We start from the raw sequence: 22,067 nt of genomic DNA on the forward strand, positions 1-22,067 counted from the left end.
GCTATTACAAGAAAATACTCATTGTTTTCATTAGTAAACATAAAAATATATATAACAAATAACTTTTGTCTTCTAGATTGTGATGTTTTAAAAATATAATAACATGTAAGGTTAACAAAAGTGTGAGCAAACTGGCATTTCCAAACACTATGGTAGTTATATTATGTGCTTTTTCAGTTAGCAATAGTAGCTGCAGAAGTCTGTCTTGGCAAAATGAGCAGAGGTCAGCACAGATAGCCGTATATACATAAATACCTACAGACGAGTGGGTTCATGAACCTGAATGCTAATCACAGTTATTTCTGCGAATAACCCAATACTCTATATTCTTCTATACTTTCCTTATTTTTCCAATAAATATACATTATCAACAAGACAAAGAAGAAAAGCATTTTTTTTAATAAAAAGTGATTTGATATGCTCATATAATGACTTACATATGACCTTCATAGAGAAACTTTCATCAGGTTTACACAGAGTCTACAAGAAGTTTATCTTAACCATAACCTGTATTTATAAAATAAGACTCTGTTGCTTTGATATGTGCTTAAAACATAATATATATGAAAATGTTTTATGACTCAAGATAAACGCAAAATTATTCAAGTGTATGAAATTCATGTCAGTTTCCAGCTATTAAAATTTAAATTTATGATTCAATAGCAGTTTTATGTCTGAATTGAGGGCACTGCATTTCTCTCCCAAAATAAAGCACAGTCTTAGTTTGACCTGTTTGGGAAACATTAAAACATCTCATTGGGTTTAGAATGATCATTTCTCCATCTCTAGCATTTTAATCTGACCTTTCTCTTAAGTCATCCAAACATCGCTGAAGGTGGACCTCCCCCGCTGTGACCAAAACATGCTCTCCTGTTTCCTGAATTAAAATCTGGACACAGGGATCAGCTTGGTTTAACAGCTTCATTCCTTTCACAAGCTGTGGCATTTCACCTAGATAACAAAATGAAACAAATTAACAAAGCCATAAGAACCTATATGACTGGAGACAATGGCAGTGACTGCTGACAGGAACATTACAATGACATTAAGTGCCTAGGTCACAGAAGTGTGAAGAAATTACCTTCTTGGAATTGACTTGTACAGACAGATAACTAGGACAAGACCGACACAGCCTTATCTTTAAAGTGCCAAAGGTGACTAACATCTCTTCATCAAATTATTTTTTATTCCCTTTTTAAAACTTATATTAGAAACAAGCTTGTTTTACATGTCAATCCCAGTTTCCTCTCCCTCCCCTCCTCCCCTGCCCACCACTGACCTCCTATCCCATCCCTTTTTTGCTCCCCAGGGAGAGTGAAGCCTTCCATAGGGGATCTTCAAAGTCTGACATATCATTTGGACAGGGTCTAGACCCTCCCGTGTGTCTAGGCTCCCAAAGTCCATTCATGTACTAGGGATAAATACTGATCCATTACTAGAGTCCCCATAGATTAACTAGACCTCCAAACTGACATCCACATTCAGGGGGTCTGGGATAGTCCTATTCTTAGCATATAAAACCATCATCACCATGCCTTTGAACGAACCTCTGTCTTACTAGTAACACATGTATTATAGATTTAGAAATGGAGCAATACTTCCTCAAATAGAACATACAAAATTAAGACAGATATGCAAGGCATTTACAATAACATTTGAGAGCTACTAGAACGTCATACTAAATTAACAATGTGTAAGTCAGGCTTGGTGACACAGACCCTACCATCCCAGCTACACAGCGGGTTGAGGCAAGAGACTCTCTATTTCAAGGATGGCTGTGATACAGAATAAATTCAAGGACAAACTTTAGTGAGACTGTCTCAAAATAAAAATAGTAACAGGATTGGTTAGAGGTGTATTTCAGTGGCAGAATGCCTGTCTGCTGTGCACAAGGCCCTGAATTTTACTCCTAGCACTAAAAGAAGTTAAGCAGGACAAACCCATTTGTGAAAGCACTTGATGGAACCGTGGGGTTCAGGGCTACTATATCCTCTGCATCCCATTCTGTGTGTGTGCTTGATACATACCTGCTTCCACCCAATAGCACACGTTGTTGAGTTGAGGGCACAGATGGGGACTGAGATCTGCATTTGGGATTCGCTTTTCCACTCCTACATGCTCAGCTGCCACTTTGCCTTCAAGGCAGGCCAGAGCAAGTCTCTGGATGCTGTGTAAAAATTCTGAGGGCATTCTTATACAGTATTGCTTTGAATCAATGTTGTGCTTCACCGTTCTTCAGCATTCAGTTTTCAACACACAAAAGCAAGGAGCTTTTTGCAAGGCAGAAAAGTCTTACAAAAGTTTGTTAATTAAAGGACAGGCAGAGACTGTAAGAACTTCAATGCTGATTTATTTTTGAGCTAAAATTCTAAAAATAACTACTACTATTTATAGTGTGAAGATGCCAGACAAGCATTTCAGAATCAGGCATCATAGAAGAAGTGGAGAGATTAATGTTCTCATTGTGCAGATGAGGAAACAGCTGGAAAAAAGAGAAAGAATTTGCGTCCAAAGTCAACAACAACTACATGGCAGAAGCTGGTTCTGACGCTGGCTGCCCGGCCTTAGAGTCTAGGTTCTGTCCACATACATCACAGCCCTGTAGACCAGCTGGCTGTACGCCACCCTGGAGTGGGAATCCCAATGGGTACCCTCTTATGCTCCCTTTACTATTTTGTGGTTTCCCTTTGCTTATACAGGTAGATTTGATAGTGTCGGCTTGACTGTCAGAGAATCTGAAGCCTAGCTTAAAGGATTGATATACTGATGCTGGTAACACTCAAAACACAGGACAACAGCAATAACAGGAAGACAAAGCTTTCCTTTAGCTCCCCTTCAGCTGAATCACAAAGTCCAAACCGTGCATACTTGTCTCTGTTCCTGCACACTTAAATCTGTCTCTGAGCTAAAAGCAACAATGTAAGAGTAATGAAAGAAGACAGTTTTAGAATGAAATTTGAGATTTGGAGACAACATTGATATCAGAGATTTGAAAATGTTTCTGGTAGCCATTCTGTGGCCAAGGTCAACACAAACACTTCATACACTAAGCTCTTGAAATTTGGAGGGTGATTTTCTTTGCTTATTTTAAAAATCTTGCAAACACACAGTTCACCCCCAACATAAAAACAGACACTAAGGAGTGTTAAGAGACAGTGACACCGGGAAAAGTAGACATTTATTTTCTGCATTTTATCAAGAACTTGGTGTAACTGAATAATGCTCTGAACCAACACATGGCTCAGTGCTGGTTGCCAGTGAGGCACTCCTTCCCTGGGACTCCGCAGCAACGACAGCGATCATTCAATTAAGTGTTGCAATAATGGATCCCCGGAGACACCTCTGAGTAGTTACAACACAGGGTGCCAAGTCAAGAGTTCAAGCAGCCAGCCTTGCAGGTGACTTCCATCATCCTGGCCTCCTGTTAGTCAGTTCTACTACAGTGCCCCTGACAGTGACAGCGACATTTGATAACAGAACACGGTGGGAGTGGTGATGTGTGCCTGCCCAAGCTAGCTCTGGACTGAAGTTAGTCACTATGCTCTGCTGCAGCATACTTGAGAACCAAGTGAAGGGCCCTGTGGAGACCTGAGGGCTGAACTCAAACCAACATTTGGGTCCAAATGAATAAATCTTGGAAGCACAGTCAACCTGCAGGCTGCTGTAGCCCTGAACTTGTACAAAAGCCACTGGTTAGGACTTTAAGCTCACCTACCTCCAAATTCCTGGCCAAAAGGACAAATAAGTGATTAGTGTTTCAGACTATTAAATTAATGTAACAATTAATTACAAATAGTATGCCTATGTACAAAAAATCCATAAAAGTGTAGTTATTTTATTTCTCAATTTTAAATAATTTCTACTTTTGGTGTTTCATGATATACAGAAAACACTAACAGAAAAACCAATGCATCTAGAAGTCCTATTTCAGCTAAGGAGGATTTCTTAAATTCTCCTCAAAGATTTAGGATTGTCTCTGAGGCAGAGATCTGAATCCTGAACACAGCCCTTATTAACTATACAACCTTGGACAAGTTAGCTTTTTCTACTTTATTTCATTTTACAATTATGTGCACATGAATCAATGACTTAGCGTTCAGAAGAGGGCAGTGACTTCCCCGAAGTGGGGCTATGGGTTGTTGTGGGCACCCTGACAAGGTGCTGGAAATGAACGTGTCCTCTGCAAGGGCAGAGGACAATCTTAACTGATGAGCCATCTCTACAGCATCACTGCCTTTCTATTTTTGGTTTTAAAACTTTCCTAGTGTTGCGGATCAAATAAATTAGGCTTTGTATCTAATTAACTCCTTTATGCCTTAGTCATCCTTGCATGAAGATGAGAATAAAAATGGCACTCGGATGGCTGCTGAGGTTAGAAGATAACTCAATATCCATTCGGCACTACACTGTTGGGATACATATGATTAATGAGACTGATGAATCAGTTATGGTTTGGGGACACTTGTGGGTGTCTCTGAGAAGCCTGTGTGTAGGAGAGGGCTAGCCAGCAGGACCTGCAAACTCCAGCTTGGGAAATCCAAGAAGAAATGTGAGAGAACAAATGGGTGTGGTTCTCTTTGATAGGGCAAACGGTTCGGTTTTGGATGAATCCTGCTTATCATGAAAAAGATGAGAGGCCCCAAAGTGAAGAGCTGTGTACAGGAATAACAGCAGGTCCTCCTAGGCTTCTGGGGCAGTGCTATTGGGAGTCTTGCTGTGAACCTGTGAGCCCATGGACAAAGTGGCTATGGCCCCAAGGAAGGATGAGTGTAAGACAGCAGAGCCAAGAGCAAACAGTACATGCATTCTGAGGACTACGGGCCTGAGGACAGCATGAAGGAAAGGGTCTCAGGCACCCTGAGTATGAAATGAGGAGCAACAGTCAGAAACTGAAATATTCATATGGGCACTTCACTGATACAATCAAAGGATGGAAAACAGCAACATTTCTTTAAAAGTTATAACAGACATTGTATGCTCCTTTCAAATGTTTCAATTTAGATTTTAGAAGCTCAGAAACATTTAATCAGTGGGGAAATGCATCTTGGCCTCCAGGTGGATAACTAAACAATTCTCTCTCTCTCTCTCTCTCTCTCTCTCTCTCTCTCTCTCTCTCTCTCTCTCTCTCTCTCTCTCTCTCTCTCTCTCTTTTTACAAAGTAAAGGAAGTTAGTGTCATTCAGAGCATGCTATGGACAGGATAAAAGCCAGGTATTGGGCAGGATCCCTCATGTCACAGATCATATGGGGCAGCTCACAGCTACCTATAACTCATTCCGGGGATGCTGCTGTTTTCTGTCTCTTCAGGCATCCCCACACATGCATGCACACAGATGGAGATCCCCCAACACGCACATTAAAATAAATCTAAAAAGGGGGCAGTTAGTAAATATTTGATAATGTAAGAAGCTCTAATATTTTAATAGAAAACTTCTAAAAGGCTGTTTTGGGTATCGCTTTGTGCTATGTTATCCAGGGTAATTAAAAGACAGTAGAAGCAGCTTCTGGGACCTAGGGACCACGAGCAGCTAAGTCTATACTTTGGAACTTAGAGGGAGAGAAAGTTTTCAGGGTTCAGACCTAGAGAGAGGAAGGATACACAGGTAGAGATGTAATGAGGCCATCATATCCTTTAGCAGAAAACTGCTTTTCACATACTTGTTCTATGCTTCCTAAGGGAAAGTTTGTCGCATCTTCATTCGCCATTACTAGGTACCAGGAACAGCTAGATCTTAGGTAGACAAATAAATGTGTACATTAAGAAGGTGAGGGAAGCTGGGTGTGTGTTGGTGTACGTTTTTAATCCCAGCACTCTGGAGACAATGACAGGCAGATCTCTGAGTTTGAGGTCAGCCTAGTTCATAGCAAGTTCCAGGTCTGTCAGAGCTATGTAGAGAGACCCTGTCTCAAAAGAAAAACACCAAACAATCCAAAACAAACCAAAAACCCATCTCAGCATTATACGCCTCTAAAAAACAGGGTCATCTTACTTGGGTGTTTTGGTTCAACAGCAACTCTCACAATAGGGGTGGCTTCAAAGTTGAGAGGAATGAACGGAGGGCAGGATGGCAGGCTGCACAACGTTGCGGATTTTAGAACAAAGTCCTGGAGGCCTCCAATTCCTGCAGAGAGAAAATGACCCACGGTCAATACAGGATGATCAGTTCTGAACTTACACTAGGAATATAACTGTGTATCTAGTATACTACCAAAGTGACAAGGAATGCATTGTTTGCTTGTTTTTAACCTAGATAATATTACTCTTGTCAAAAATACAAAAATTCTGGATGGGTGTGGCAGCATACAACTTTAGTCCCAGCACTTTGGAGGCAGAGGCAAGCAGAGTTCCAGGCCATCTTGGTATACATAGTGAGTTGCAGACTAGCCAGGGCTATATAGTGAGACCCCGTTCCAAACAAACAAAACATACAGAAATTTGCTCTATTTTTTCTTTTTCAGATAGACAAATCAAGCTACATTAGGTTTAGCAAAAGCATATCTACTTTGATAACAGAAATGATCACTTCTAGGTTTTATGTGTGTATGTTTTGTATGTATATCCCATGTGGTATGTGTAAATATGCTTGGGGGGGGCATGCACACCAGTGAGCACATTCACGTGGAGGTCAGAGGCAGCTGTCAGGTATCTTCTGCAATTGCTCTCTGCCTCATTCTTTTGAGACAGGGTCACTTGTTGAACTTGAAGCTCACCAACTGGCTAGACTTGCTGGCCGGTGAGCCCAGGGATGTGTCTGTCTCCCTTTCCCCAGTGCTGGGGTCACAATGGTCTCTAATGTGGGTGCTGGGGACCCAAACTCAGACCTTCATGCTTGTACAACAGGCACTTTCCAGACTGAGCCACCTCTCCAGGCCCCACTTCTAGATATCTTATCTAAGAACCATGATTATTTCAAGTTACAGCTTATAGTTTCTCTTTAAAATATATTCTAATTTAATGGATATGAATCTCTGCTAAAATAATCACTTTGCTAAACATATTTATATACACATATATATACAAAGGGAATTCAGAAATCTATAGTGTGGCATGGCTACTGAGTATTTAGCCCCCTAGCATTTCTGAATTCTACCCCAGTTTTAAACAGAATCTTCCTCTCCAGGCTCATGAATGACGGTTACATGAGACTCTGAAGGGTATATATATGCCTCTGGATAGACAGGAATAAAGATAATATCCTATAAAGAGAGATAGGACATTCTGATCTCACATCCAGAATTAGAGTGGACAGTGTTCTAGAACACATTAAGGAACATGCACAAGGACCATTCGGGAGCCATTGTGTTGAAATAAAAAACACTGAGGGGCTAGGTAGAAAGGAGATCATCCAGGAGAGGAGACCTGAGGCAAGGGTTTTGTATGTACACTGGAATGGCAGCTTACAGGACTCTCCTTGTCTGACCACACTGGTGGAAACTTGCCTTTGATGTGCCAACCACAGTGCATTCCGATTCACCATCTCATGAAGCCAGTTCCAAGTGTGAGAGAGAAAGCGTTCATTCTCCTACGGTCAAGCCTGTTGCTCCATTTACGCACGTCTCCACACTCCAGCATACCCCTGTAGCTAAAGTCTAAATTCCCTGCTACTGTACCCACTGGCCCAGTACCCAGAAGTGTGTGGCTGTAGCTTCCTGTCTCTCTCCCTGGTATCAGGATCTAACTGATTCTGGAGCTGGCAAACTCTCCGGCAGGGCTACTAGAAATAGCCTCATCTCCAGGGAGGCCGGGCTTCAGGAAAACCCCGTAGTAAATATTCCCTTTCAAACTTCATTCATCCTGCTTGTGACCTCTGACAGCAGCACTTCCTTCCTGCACACACAGCACATGGTTTCACTGGAGGGCTAATGCTGCTCTTTCTTCTACACCACAAGGGATATGAGCTGCAGATGGTCAGTGAATCTGAACACTAGCTCTCTGACTTCTGGTTTACATTTTGCTCTTCCAGCAACCAAACCTACTCTTGCTATTTAGATCTGCTCAGATCTGCTGGCATGACAGGAATTCCCCCGAATAGAAGAGTCAATGTCACAGAATTCATCGCATAGGAAATGATCCAAAGACTGCAAGACCTTTGTTAGCTGAATTACCAGTTACCAATTTTATTTATTTTAAAATATAATTTAAAGACACAGGAAAAGGACCATCAAGGTTATCTGGGCAAATCACAACAGAATGACTGAAAGTCTCTGAGAAGTTCTTCATCGGATACAGGACAACATTGACTATGCAGCTTGGTTTTATACCAAACACAATTTACACAATTTGAAACAAAGTTTTTGCCTTAAAAATAATGGCACCAACTTCAGTTCTGAAAAAGAAAACACATTATCTACTATTCTCACACCCTCACACTGCTACTATCCTCCACCCCAGCCCCTTTTTCTGCTCTTAGGCACACACCTTTACACTACTATAATATTTAATAATCTTTTTTCCCCTAAGCCATGATTTTTTTCCTTCAACCATTTCAGTCAATACTAAATTAATCAGCCAGGCATGGAATCCCCACACCCAGGAGGCTGAAGCAGAATGCCTGTGAATTGGAGTCAGGTTGTGCTATACATACAGACCTTTTCTCAAAACAAAAAGCCAAACCCTACTATTCCCTTCGACTAGGACTTGGAGGGAAGGGACACACTCCCAAGGAATCATTTCATATTCTCTGAATTAGGAACAGATTGGGTCCATGTGAAAAATCCCAAACGGGGGTGGCCATCAGTTTTTAGTTCCTACACTTTTTTTTTTTCAAATTTTAAGAATTAAAAAAAAGAATAGAAAAGCCAGATTAAGGGATATGGTGATAAAAGCAGTTTAGAAGCAAAAGAGTTTCAGCTTTTTTCTTTCTTTCTTTTTTTGGTAACTGATTGAAGGTAAATGAGTCTGCATGCTAACTGGCCCTCACAGACAGGATGACAGTTACCAGAACAAAGTAAATGCTGAATTCTTCAATGGGGCACAGAGGCCCTGGATAGGCTCTATACCATTCATTTGATTCTTTTAAGTTAAATGTTACATTTTATAAAGTTACCAGGCCATTTTTTTCCAAGATGTCCCCAATATCCCCCTTTAAGAAGTAGCTCAGACATAAGCAATGCATGAAACATATAAAAAGACTTGCTATATTTTACAGAGACTGAGAAGTGGGTTGGCTTTCTGTTACATGGGTTGAGTCAATCCCACATGAGGCTGCCCTGCAGGGAGGAAGATGACAAAACTACCACTTAACACTAGCACTACTTTCTGAGGACAAGCCAGTCAGCTGTCTGGAGGGAACACAGCATTACCGTCTACAGAAAACTTAGGTTTGTAAAGCACTACTCCCTGGCTAAAAGAAAAGTGTTACTGGGATTAAAATTTGTTGGGAACTATGTAGTTAACATTGTAGCTAGCAGATGGTCCCTAATGTTTAGCGTTCTCACAGTTAAAACCCCCAGCCCGCCCTTCCAAGGCTGTTTGGCCAGAATCAATGGATTCTCTAAACTCTGGAGAAGCAGACTTGCACATAGCCTCAGGTTTGTTAGAGCACTTGGAGCCACTTTGGAAGGGACATGGGGACTTCTCTATTTTTCAGTATAGATGCATTAAGATGTAGGATGCTGTGTCCTTGGCTGTGCAAGGCTACATTCTGCCCTATGCCCGATGTCATTAGGTACTGAAGGACCCAATACGTCTGTCCCCAGCTTATGCTCCAGTTCTACTTCCTTGTCACTCAGACTCAGCAGTTTGACTCAACTGCAGAGTGTTAGAGAACCCATACTTTACCACCCTCACCATAAATGAGGGGAGGCTGTGGAGGGAGTCCAGAAACATAAACATGCCCACTCTGTCAGCACTGCCAAGGCTGACAGGTCGAGACTAGCTAAAGTGTTCAGAAGCCTGGTTGGCCTGTTAGATGTGCTAAGCAGGCCCAGGAAGTCAACAGCCTGTCAGTTCTTGATAGTCCTAGAGAAAAGTCTTGCAACAATGACATCGTCATGTTTTTTCTTCTCTTAGGAACAAATAAGCTAAAATAGTTCTTAAGCAGGTTACACTAAGAACTGGAGGTCCTCTCCTCAGAAGAGAAAACTAACACCTTAAACAATTGTACATTTTTAATTTTTGTATTTAAGAATAGGGAGCAAACTGCCCATTGAGGAAAAAGAGTTATAACCAGATGTGGCCACAGGGAGCCAGTTTATGTCATTCCTGTGGAAACATACCGACCCAGTAGAGTTTGGCTAACACAATCAAACATGGGAGACAAGGATTCAAACAGGGGAAGATCCTGAAGTGGCTGAGTGTTGCCTAGTAATATGTCAAAGGCAAATGAGAGAGTGCCTGAAAGAAGTCTTCTGTCTTCTCCCTGTTACACCAGGATAAATGAGAGCTACATAGGCTAGCCAGGAAAACAAGGTGGCATGTATTTCAGTTAAGACATTTGAATAGATGTTTTCTACTAGATCAGAGACAGCTGTGAACGGTTATACAAGGTGAGGAAGGGGATTCTAGCCCCAGTCAGAACAGAGAGAAGCCATAGTCCTAACAGTCCCCAGCACTGAGGCAGGTTATAGCAGAGAGCACAGGCTGGAGGTAATACAGACAGGTGTCCAAGGGCTTAACCTCACAGCATGGACACTAGTGTGAAGGCTGTAGATGTGATAGACTACAGCTAGATTAAGGACCTAGGGCCCAAAGTGGGGCTATCACTGGATTAGGGACTGAGGAGGAGCTGTCTCTGGATTAGGGACCAGGTGGAGCTGTGCCTGAATTAGGGACCAAGGAGGGGCTGTGCCTGAATTAGGGACCAAGGAGGGGCTGTGCCTGAATTAGGGACCAAGGAGGGGCTGTCCCTGGATTAGGAACTGAGATGGGGTTGTGCCTGGATTAGGGACTGAGGTGGAGCTGTCCCTGGATTAGGGACCACGTGGGGATGTCCCTTGTGGTGGTTTCTGAGAGGCTGGAAAGATGAAAGGGAGGAAACAAGCACAAAATGCTGATTCTGCCATGGGCAGGAAAGGGAAGCGTTGCAGTCCAAGGCTCTTCTTTTAGGTGTGTGATTCCTTATTACCATTTACATTAGTCACTGTGTAATGAACATTTTAGCTCTACCCCATCCTCCAATATCTTTTCTATAGGATACTTTTGAAGTTTTTCTATTTGGTATCCAAGCTTCAAAGCTTAGAAAGGACTTTGTGTTCAAAGGGCTGATTAATAAACATTCAAAGTCTTCCAATAACATGAGTTTTAAGGGCAAGGATCCAAAACAGGCACCCCCAATGATCCTCCAAGGACTGAACGAATGTGAGGACTTCCTGTCCTCACAAAGCTTAAGAACTGACAGACAAATGCAGGGAAGAAAAATTTCAGTGCAATATGACCAGTGCTATAACAAGGCAAGTGCATTCTGTTTACAGCAAAGATAAATCAAAAGGTTCCAGGCTTCCCTGAGAAACTGACATACAGGGATAAGGAGACAGCCATGCAGAGTGCGTAGGAGGGTTCTCAAAGCTGAAATGGCACCATCGTAGGCCCAAGGGAGAACACAAGGTCCTTACTGACAGACACAGTGTGGAGTTTCAAACAGGACTGAACAGACATTTCACCCTGCGCTCCCACTTCCCTGGGATCTTGCAAATGCTATTGCTTTTTTTCTCTAGTCCACATGTGTGCTTGTTATGTTTGATGTGGAATCAGGGGATTTGAATCTAATTACAGCTCTAACCTTGTGCAATAAATGAAGCAGTGGCAGTGATAATTATAAAGGTCACACTAGCAGCTGTTGTGCTAACATAACAGACAAGCTCATTAGATTTTGAACTTACATTCGGTGGATGATATGAATAGTATTAATCAATCACATGAATACACCAAAGAGTTAACTACAAAGAATAACAGATTTACATTCACAATCCCACCCATCCATAGGTTCTGTGCCCTGTCCCACTGACCTAAACTTACACTTTGTATGTAACATATTGGTTTAGATAACAGTCTTCAGGATGAGTTTCAAATGGAACAATTTAAATACATGGAGGACCGTACAAAGATGAGTATGCAAGAAGCATAAAATGCTTAGAGTAGATTAAAAATAATGCTGTACATTAGTCTACAGGCAAAACTTAAGAAGGGAAGGAAAGAAGAAAAAAGGGAGAGAGAGGAGAATAGGGAAGAGGAAGAAGAAAAGACACAGAAAAACATAACCCGACTGCTTCTGCCGTTAAAACTCAAATATTTGTTTCCAAATGGAAAGAGGAAATGTGTTCCTTCTGGGTGAAATGGCAGCTCCAGCTCAGGTACAAAATGATCCTGACCAAAACAATCAAAGCAACAGAAAGCCAGGGAAAAGCTGAATGAACAGGTGAAATTGTAGCAGGGCATCTCCAGCGGGAGCTACTTCTGTTCACTGCGGACCAGATAAAGAAGACTGAAGGGCCAGCTCATAACCCTGCTCATGAGAAAGTGGCACAACTCCAGGGGAATGTATAGATAGAACAGGGATGGTGATCTGTCAGACACAAGACAGCCGAAAAGAATGAGAGGCAGACACAGACCCACAAGGACCAGCCTGAGGACGATAGCTCCAAGGTGGCAGACAGGAGGGCCTCTTCAGCAAGCGGCAGTGAGACAATAAGCTGATGAATCAGGAAAAAAAAATTAGCACTGTCACATACTCATAAAAAGTAAATTTCATAAGGATCAAATATGAAATGTGAAATGAAAAAAACTGGTACACTTAAATCTCAAAGATTCTGTAACATTAGACTCTCAAACCTCAGCACATTGTAAAAAACACACTTTGTAACAAAACATGCCAAAATAAAGTGACAAAAATGGTTCTGGTATCAAAGAGTTGGAACAATGCAAGCACTAAGTGCTAGTGTATATCAAGGAATCCTGTAAGGCAACAGAAATATAGATGAAGAATACAAGCATAACTACAAAAAGATTCTAAAAGAGGAGACACCCTGGATGTATGTTAAAGACCAAAAAATCCACAGTCTTAGTCTTATTAAACAATAACACAAATATAAATTTAAGAAAGACATTTCATACCTATACAAGTGGTATGGAAGAGCCAGGTTTTGGTGACTATGTGTACTAAAAAGTGGGTTTTGTGTACTATAGATGCTACTAAAGGTTGTTACAGCTGTTACCAATGTCCTATACAAAAGAGTCAGCCCTTTGTATGCTTGATTTGTAGGTTCTATGCTGGACAACTAGCCAACAGTAATCTGAGCTTAATCTAATTTCATTTTAATAGCAAAGCTGGTTGCTTTCTTTTCTTTTTATAGTTAAATATGCACTAAAATTTTAAGAGTGGAATTATTATATAAATCAGAGGAAGAATGAACCTGTTCTGTAAACAAGATATTCACCATTTTGCTAAAAGCCCCTCAGGGCATAGTCATCAATACCATATATTCTATCAAACTGCCATCTATAACTGTGACATAAACACCAAGTGTGTAAGTAACTGGCATAGTCACAATCTTTACATTCCAAAGGGTACTGCACTTTACTGCAGATTACTTCCTTTCTGTTTGTCCTTGTAGCTAAATCATTAAACTGCCATGTTGAAATTAGGAAGGCAGGCAGATTATTTTGTCCTTGAATTATGTTTCCAGGAAGAAAGGTGATGTTAAATTAGCTATTAAAATAAGGTTTGGATTGATGGGCATTAAAAAACCATTGCCTTAGTTAAGCATCCACATGTTCAAAGATGCACACTGTAGCACTTTTTTCAACAGCAAAAAGCTGAAAGTAAGATGGCTAGATGGTGGAGGCCTGTCACCTTAGCAACATTTCCAAGTTCTAGGCCAGCCTGGACAGTGATACCCTGTGTAAGGGTGTGAATAAGAATGGCCTCTGTAGACTCAATACATTTGAATGCTTAGTCACCAGGAAGCAGTGGTATTTGAAAGGATTAGAAGGATTAGGGCTTACTGGAGGGAGTTATGTCACTATGGGTGGACTTTAAGGATTTAAAAGCTCACACCAGGCCAGGTGCGTGCGTGTTCACAGCTACTTCTCCAGCACTGCTCTCTGCCATGATGATAATGGACTTAGCTTCTGAAAGTGTAAGCAAGCCCCCAATTAAATGCTTTCTTTTCATAAGAGCTGCCTTGGTCATGGTGTCTCCTCCCAGCAATAGAATACTAAGACAGAAGTTGGTACCAGGAAGCAGGGTAACAGGTCTGACCATGCGAACCATGCTGCTTGTTGGAGAAATATGGAGGACTTTGGGACTCTGGACTAGAAAAGTGCTTAATTCATTATCCTAGTAGGAATATGAGACAGTGCTGAGTGGTTGGAACTGTGAGGGCTCAGCTCAAGAAGTTTCAGAGGTGAGGAATATTAGTAAGTGGCTTAGAGACCATACTTGTAATATATTGGCAAAGAATTGACTGATTTTTGCCCTTGTCTTAAAAATCTGCCCAAGAATAAATTGAAGAGTTTTGGATTAATGACACTGACAGAAGAGATTTCAAGACAGCCTAGTATTGACTATTATGTTATTAGTAATCACTCTTATGCAGATCTGTAATGAAAAGTAAAAAGCTAGACAAAGAGAATACAAAATGTACAATTTGAGGAGAAAAGGAGCCATGGGAAGTGCACTGGAGCCAAGCCCAGTGCTCAAGGAGTTAAAAAGTTTAAAAAGTCTGATGCTAAATGGAATAAAGGGAGTGGGGACCTCAGGGCAAGACCCCACCCAGCTAAGCTTCCATCTTATAAAAAGGAATTAAAGAAAAGCTTAAGCAATAAAAGAAACCATCAACAGCAGAAAGCTGATGCAAATATAATTGAAGGGGGGGGGTTAAGTTCCAGTCCTATCATGAAGCAGGACTTGGCAGCTTTGGCCACATGGTTCTGGCCTTAGAGTCAAGGATACAAGAAAGGAGCTGTAGAATTTCCCTCCATAGCTAAGGAAAGACAGTGACTGAGGCTGGGGCTGTGTCAGGCTTTTTTGCATGGAGGCTGAGAGAGGCCACTGCATGAAGCTATAAAGGTGAAGCCTAGATTGCCCTAGAAACCCCAAGATGTTGAAGATGTCAAAGTCAAGGAATACACACGAAGGAGCTCCTAAAGGTGTGGAACCAGTCCAAGAAAAAGAAGTGTGTTGCAGTCAACAAAGTTGAAAGGAGTTGGAGATAGGAAGAACACTTTGTTATCAGACACAGAGAAGCAGAATTTGGAGTTTGCCCTGCTGAGTTTTAGTCTTGCTTTGGTATTTCCTCACTATGTTCCCTTTCCTTCCTTTTGGAATGGTAATGCATATCTGAGCCTTTGTATATTGGAAGCATGTGATTTGGTTTTTGATTTTGATTTTATAGGGTTTACAGTTAAGAGATTGCCAAGAGTCTCAGAAGAGACTTTGAACTTTTAAATAGTGTTGAGATGGTGAAAGACTAGAGGTGCTTTTGAAGTTGGACTAAATGCATCTGCATCATGATTTGGCTATAAGTCTTTGGGCACCAGGGAAGGGAATGTGGTGGTTTGAATTAGAAGCAGTGTCTCATATTATCTGAATGCTTAGTCACCAGGGAGTGGCACTATTTGAGAAGGATTAGGAAGTATGGCCTTGCTGGAGTAGGTGTTGCCTTGCTGGAGGAAGTATGTAACTAGGGGTGGGCTTCGAGGTTTCAAAAGCTCACACCAAAGGCTGGTGCGCTCTGTCTCTGTCTCTCTGTGGATCAGAATGTAGCTCTCAGTTACTTCTCCAACTCCATACCTACTACCTTATCTGCTGCCATGTTCTCTGCCATGATGATTAATGGACTAAGCCTCTGAAATTGTAAGCAAGCTGCTTTGGTCATGGTGTTGCAACAGCAATAGAACACTGGTTAAGACACCCTGTGACTAAAAAGCAAAAAGACTAGAGATCTAGTTTGGGGTAGAGCATTTGCCAGGTCTTATATTGAATTCCTAGCCCTGGGAGAAAACAAACAACAACAAACCTGAAAGCCACTTTCAATAACTGTTAATGAAAGACCAGAAAACTTACATCATGATAAATTCTGACATTGGAATCAGCATAGGCAGAAAAAAAAAATCCCTGATGGTGATGATGGAGAGCTAGAGACGGACAGAAGGCATGAACTATAAACAGCCTGGGTTACAGAATGAGACCCTTTCTCAGAAAACACAATTAACTTCCCTCACATCCATCAAGTTAAAACAACACGAAACAGAATATGAAAGTGTTGCACAAGTCATAAACAGTATTTTGCTGTTATTCAGAGTTTAAAAATTCAGTATATATGCATCTATACATGTTATCTTACAGAAACCTACTGGGGTTGTAATCATGCTGCAAATACCTTTTAAAGCGCCTAAGAAGAAAATACCCAGCAGTCTCAGGAAAGTGACACCACGGGGGCAGGTGGGAGCTCTTGATGAAATGGGAAAGACACAACAAAGGCTCCTTAGGTGACCACTCAATATTAAAAGGATGGATACAATTACAGGAAAACTTCCAAATCAGTTAAACCTGGATGAATATGTGGGTGTTCACTGTATTATTCACCACTTAAAGTACTGCAAATTTTAAAATGTTGGTGATGGTCTTAACTGTCTTACATTTTTCCTATTTCTTTAACTTGTAAAATTTTGTTTTTTATTGAGTTCATTAAGAAGTGTATGTTGGCCAGGTGGTGGTGCTGTACGCCTTTAATACCAGCACTCGGGAGGCAGAGGCAGGCGGATCTCTGTGAGTTCTAGGCCGGGCTGGACTGACAGCCTCCAAAACAATACAGAGAAACCCTGTCTCGTAAAACCAAAAAAAAAAAAAAAAAAAAAAAAAAGTGTCTACCTTGGGAGCTGAGGAGATAACTCACTAATGTAAAGTACTTGCCTTGCAATCGTGAGGACTTGAGTGCAGTCCCCAGAAAGCATGTAAAAAGGCTGGATGTGGAAGTGTGCTCTGTAATCCCAGTGCTGGGCAAGTGGAGACAGGATTCCTGGGCTCACTGGCCATCGAGTCTAGCCTAATTAATGACCTTTAGGCCAATCATAGAGTCTATCTCAAAGGAGGCAGGCAGCAATTCTGAGAATAACACTGGAGGTTCTCTTCTACCCTCTACATTGTACATATACATGTGCTTCCCCACACACATGCACAGAAACATACATGAAGTATATCTTTCATTTTTTAAATGCACATGTTTTAAAATTATAACCTTAAGTGCACAGTGAAATAGAAACATACACATAGGAAAGCATGTATTTAGAATGCCAAGAGTGTTGTCCCTTTTGTTCTCACACATTTAAACAAATAATCTCAGCAAGATTCCTACTTTTATTACGGCAAGATTTATTTAAAAACAGAAGCTAAAAATAAAAACAACAACAACAAAACAGCCCTTTGTTGTTCCTGGGGCTTGAATGAATGCTCCCATTGTTTGGGTGATCACAGAGTAATAAACCCTGGGGTTATGCTTTGAATGGATGGCATCAATATTAATCAACTTGAGCCCAGAAACTGAAACTGGTCTCTGGACAGTCAGACTTAGATCTCCCTGTGCCTGTGTGCCTGGTGTCCAGAGGGAGGTTTGGGTTCCTATCAGATGGGGAACAGCCTGCTCCTTAGGTTAATCAAGGTCCTTCCAGAGAGTGAGGTATGGAACAGCCTGAGACTGAAGGCGGTGCTGACTCTCAGAGCCACCACAGGCCCTCATCTCCTGGTTATGCCTCACTCACAGGCCATCATATTACTAGTGGGCCAGCACCACTCAGTGACTCTCCTGTACCCTTTGCCACTAGTACTGAGCACGTTTCTAATGGTAACTGCTTTACTCAAAGTCCATTCAGGAGGCATGGAATTTGGAGTGGCCTTTGGAATCTCGTTGGTTAACCCAGCAATTTGAGGCTGAACCCAACCCTTGCTGAAGGAGCATTTCACACAGTTTCTTTACTTTTAGAAATTTATTCCACTTAGTGCCTCACTAGCCACTCAAGCTTCCATATGTGCTGAGGACCATGGACGGCAGACGAAGACAAGGTCATTTCTTGTGTTTTGTTAACAGGGCTGTTGCTACAGTATTTTAAAATTTCCTTTTTAACTTGTATGTAAAATCATAAAAATTTTACATTCATGGGGCACCCTGCAAAATTTTGACATGTTTACATTGTGTGGTATTTAAATCATGTTAAGTGTATCTACCTCCCTCCCTAAACATTTATCATTTCTCTTCTATCTTTTTTTTTTTTTTTTGATTTGCTGGTATTTTTAAAGGAGCAGCAAAGCTCTCCATGGAAAATTCCACCATGATCAATTGACCTACTGCAAAATGGTCTGTCCTAGTTACACTTACACTGTCTATATCTGCCAATCCCATTGGTTATATCCGTTTACAAAAGCAGACAATTTCAGAATGTGTTACCCAGTATGTATTTAGCCTTCAATGAAAAGAGTCATTTTTGTACAGCAAAAACTTTCAAAGTCCCTGCTAGTTCACATCACCATCACCTATGTCACCCTCCTGTGCAGGGGCACACCAGGAAGAGTAGCTTAGCCCCTGCTGGTGACTTCTGGAGCGGTGTTGGAACATAGTCCATAAAGCTTGCTTACTGAACCCCTAGCCCCGAGTTGGTAGCTAAGGCTCTACCGTGTGTCTGCATCTTGATGTGGCATAGGTGCCACTGAGCTACATTCCCAGCCTGCTACCTAAATTTTAAGCAAGGTGCACCAGTGAGCTTCAAGCTAACATCCAATTCCAGAGCCTGTATTACTGTCCCAGTAAGAAGCGGTAGGCAATCTGCAAGATAGCCAAAAATTAAAAGGAAACCATCACATTTTCTCCCTTATCAGACCTTCAAGCCCAAGGGAGATGAGATGACATAGGTTCGATCCCCAGCACTACAGGATAGAAGAGAAGTGATTCCTACAAACTGTCTTCAGCCTCCACACAGAAAGGGTGATAAGTGCCCACCCGCCAAGAAAATAAATAAATTAAAAAATTTTAATTGTAAAAAACACTTAAAGTTCAGTTTTTCACATTAATATCATCTTAAATATAAGAAAAATTTTATACTACAGTGGTTATGGGTTTTAATTATGTATTTTAAGAACGCAGTGGGTGATAGTGGTGTATAAAGCAATCAAAGTATAAAAAACAAAAAGAATGGTACTATAAGGGATGGATTAATGTTGACTCAATTAAAAATAAGTGAAAATAACTAATGATAGGGGCTCAAAATTGATATGGCCATTCTATTTGTTACCTTTAGTACAATACATTTCTGCAAGATAGCAGTGTTTCCTATCTAGATAAGACTAGCCTAGATGTCTAGAGACTGGGCAAATATGTATACCTGTCAGAATACTACACAGCCACTAAATAAACCGAATTTGGAAGACCACTTAAAGCAGAATATACAATTTTATGTAAATAGGATTAAATACATAAAATATAAGGAAAACAATTATAATAAGACCAATTAAAGTAGTGTTAGTATCATGTGATTTTTTTAAAAAATGAAAATGTTGACAGCTTTACCCTGAAAATTGGCTCACAAGCTGTAAGAATTTTTGAATTGTTTTTAGAGTGTGGCTGGAATCAAGGGATTATAAACTACTGAGAGTGGAGCTCTCAGTTCTATGATGTCTTCATCAAACCCTTCCCATCAAAGCTCAGGGACTATGCAGAAGAGGAGGCAGAAAGACTGTAGAGCCAGAGGGGATGGATGACTTTAAGAAAACAGTCTTCAAACATGACAGGACTGATGCACACATGAACCCACAAACATTTTGTGGCTTGTGGCAGCCTAAATGCAACATACTCATGCTTCTGTTCAAGCCAGACAGAGTTCCAGCAATGAGCTGGGAAATGGACATGGGCTCCTGCCCCTAACAAAGAAACTATTTGCAATTGATACCTACTCACAAAGGGAAAACCAGTTTTCTTCAGTGGAGTGTCACAGGATATGTCAAGCACACTCCAGGGCAGGCCCCATGCCCAACAGTTGACCAACACAAAATAATTAAACGATTTTATGCATGTGTGTGTACTTCCTTTGTTTTGGCATTAAAAAAATCTTATTGCATTTTGTTTATTTATCCTTTAAGAGAGAACAAGAACATAAAGGTAGAGGTTACAGAGGAGAAGATGATCTGACAGAAGTTAGGGGAGGGAAAAATAGGGTCAAAAAACATATTACAAAAAATTTCAAATAAATACAATGAGTAAGCAAAGATTTCATACAAGAGGTATACAAAACACTAATCACAGAAGAATCACAAAATCTAAAATATATATTTTCTCCAAAATAAAATATATTAAAATATATCAAAAGACATCACTGGAGAACCAAAGGTTACTCACAGAGGAGGGGGAAGTATCTGCAGTCTACACACTCAGACTTCTATGCAGAAAGAAGATAGACAGGATGCCAACAGCTCAATAGAAAATGAGGACAGGAATGGAAAGGAGATACTTAACAGGCTTTTCACAAACAGAAATCGATGATCAACAAATAAGAGGAACTTATTTTCACTAGTCATTGGGGAAACTAACACCGGCTGCTACTTCATAAAGAAATAAATGGCTCAAATGAAATCAAAAGTAGAAACAATTGTTAGTAGGGATATGGAGTACCCAGAACTCTCAGACACTTCTGTTGGAAATTTAAATTGTAATTCACTAAACATAAGCATATGCCTATGCTGTGATCCAGAAATTTCTCTCCCAATAGAAGCATGTAGATATAATTGCCAAAAGACATGCGTAAGTATAGTCAAAGCAACAATATTCATAACAGGCAAATACTGGAAAAATTACTTAAATATCTCCCAATAGAAGAGTGGATAAAGTATAGTAGGCACACATACAGTAATGAGAATGAACAAATGAGCAATATGTGTACAGATGGATCTCACAAACAGAATACCGAATGAGTAAGTCCAGCAGCAGAGTACACTCTCGTAGTCTGTACAGACGAGCTGGCAGTAAAACAGAAGCAGCACCTGACGGGGCTGCTCATCTTCTCCTTCCTCGGTCTCCAGCGCTGACATAGCATGTCTGTCACTGCCAAGTCCTTATGCTGATGACTGCTGAAGATGCCTGGCCCCAAGCAAATTCCTCACTTACTCAAATATGTGCAGACTGCCTCTCCTGCCTGCTGTCTTCTCATCGCTTTCAGGTTTTTGACATGCTATGGTTTATCCACAGTCTAGTTCTTTCAAACACCAATTGGAAGATGTCCAAAAATGAAAAAAAATGTACAAGTTTATGCTATGATTTTGTCTTTATTTCTGGAGAAAACAAAATAACGTTCTAGCAAATACACTTACTTCTCTATTGCTAACATCCAACATGTCACCAAAGAACTACCGTGTGTTTGAGTCTATATTGCTATCATCATTGTTAAGATCCAGCCACGGCCAGCCTATATCACAGGGATCATCCCTGAAGAACAAAGATGAGCAGGACAATGTGAAGGTCATTTCAAGTGGAAAAATCTCCATAGATGTAACGTGACAGCCTTATGTATGTGACTTTGAAGGCAAAGACCCCCAATATCCAGTGGGGTGGGATAGTCATTTAAAATTGATTTAACTGATCTTATTGATCCAAATCTCTGGACTCCTAAGAAGGGAATGTCCTCCTAAGAGGGAGGCTCCTTTACTCCATCATGGACATTGGGATGTGTTTGCTCAAACTAGAGGACTTCTAATTTATTAGTAAACAATGCCTAGTGCAACCTGTTACAAAATCCACAGTAGCACGAATCAGAAATGTAGGTGCAGTATCTGTAAAGAAACCCTCATCAGCAGTGTCTGGAGACTGCCTGGGGACTGCCACAGAGCCTCCCCTCCCGGCTGGAGCCACACACCCAGATTCCTGGTTTTCTTTTCCACCAATGGAACCAGCAAGGGGACCAGGCAACCAGGTGAGCCCAGCCCTGTATCTGGGGTCTGCCTTCCAGTGCCTGGGGATTGCTACAGAGCCTCCCCTCCAGGTTGGAGCCACACACCCCAGAATCCTGGTTTTCTTTTACACCAACAGGATCAGGGACCAGTGCATGCAGACCACCAGTGGGAGCCCATGCACCCGCACCCCAGATTCTCG

At 41.2% G+C, this 22,067-nt stretch overlaps 1 protein-coding gene across 2 annotated transcripts in view; it reads right to left on the reverse strand.

Moving 5' to 3' along the window:
- The window catches only part of Efl1 (elongation factor like GTPase 1), a 128,375-nt gene that overhangs the window by 24,890 nt on the left and 81,418 nt on the right, over positions 1-22,067 (reverse strand). For both annotated transcript variants that reach the window (XM_005077846.4, XM_021231686.2), the window contains exons 16-17: positions 5,990-6,121; positions 804-951 (exon numbers count right to left, since the gene is read on the reverse strand). In XM_005077846.4, coding sequence (XP_005077903.1) covers positions 804-951; positions 5,990-6,121 — 280 coding nt within the window. The remainder of the gene's footprint in view (positions 1-803; positions 952-5,989; positions 6,122-22,067) is intronic.

This window comes from Mesocricetus auratus, unplaced genomic scaffold (genome assembly GCF_017639785.1).
Source record: "Mesocricetus auratus isolate SY011 unplaced genomic scaffold, BCM_Maur_2.0 Super-Scaffold_4256, whole genome shotgun sequence".
Classification (NCBI taxonomy): Eukaryota; Metazoa; Chordata; class Mammalia; order Rodentia; family Cricetidae; genus Mesocricetus; species Mesocricetus auratus.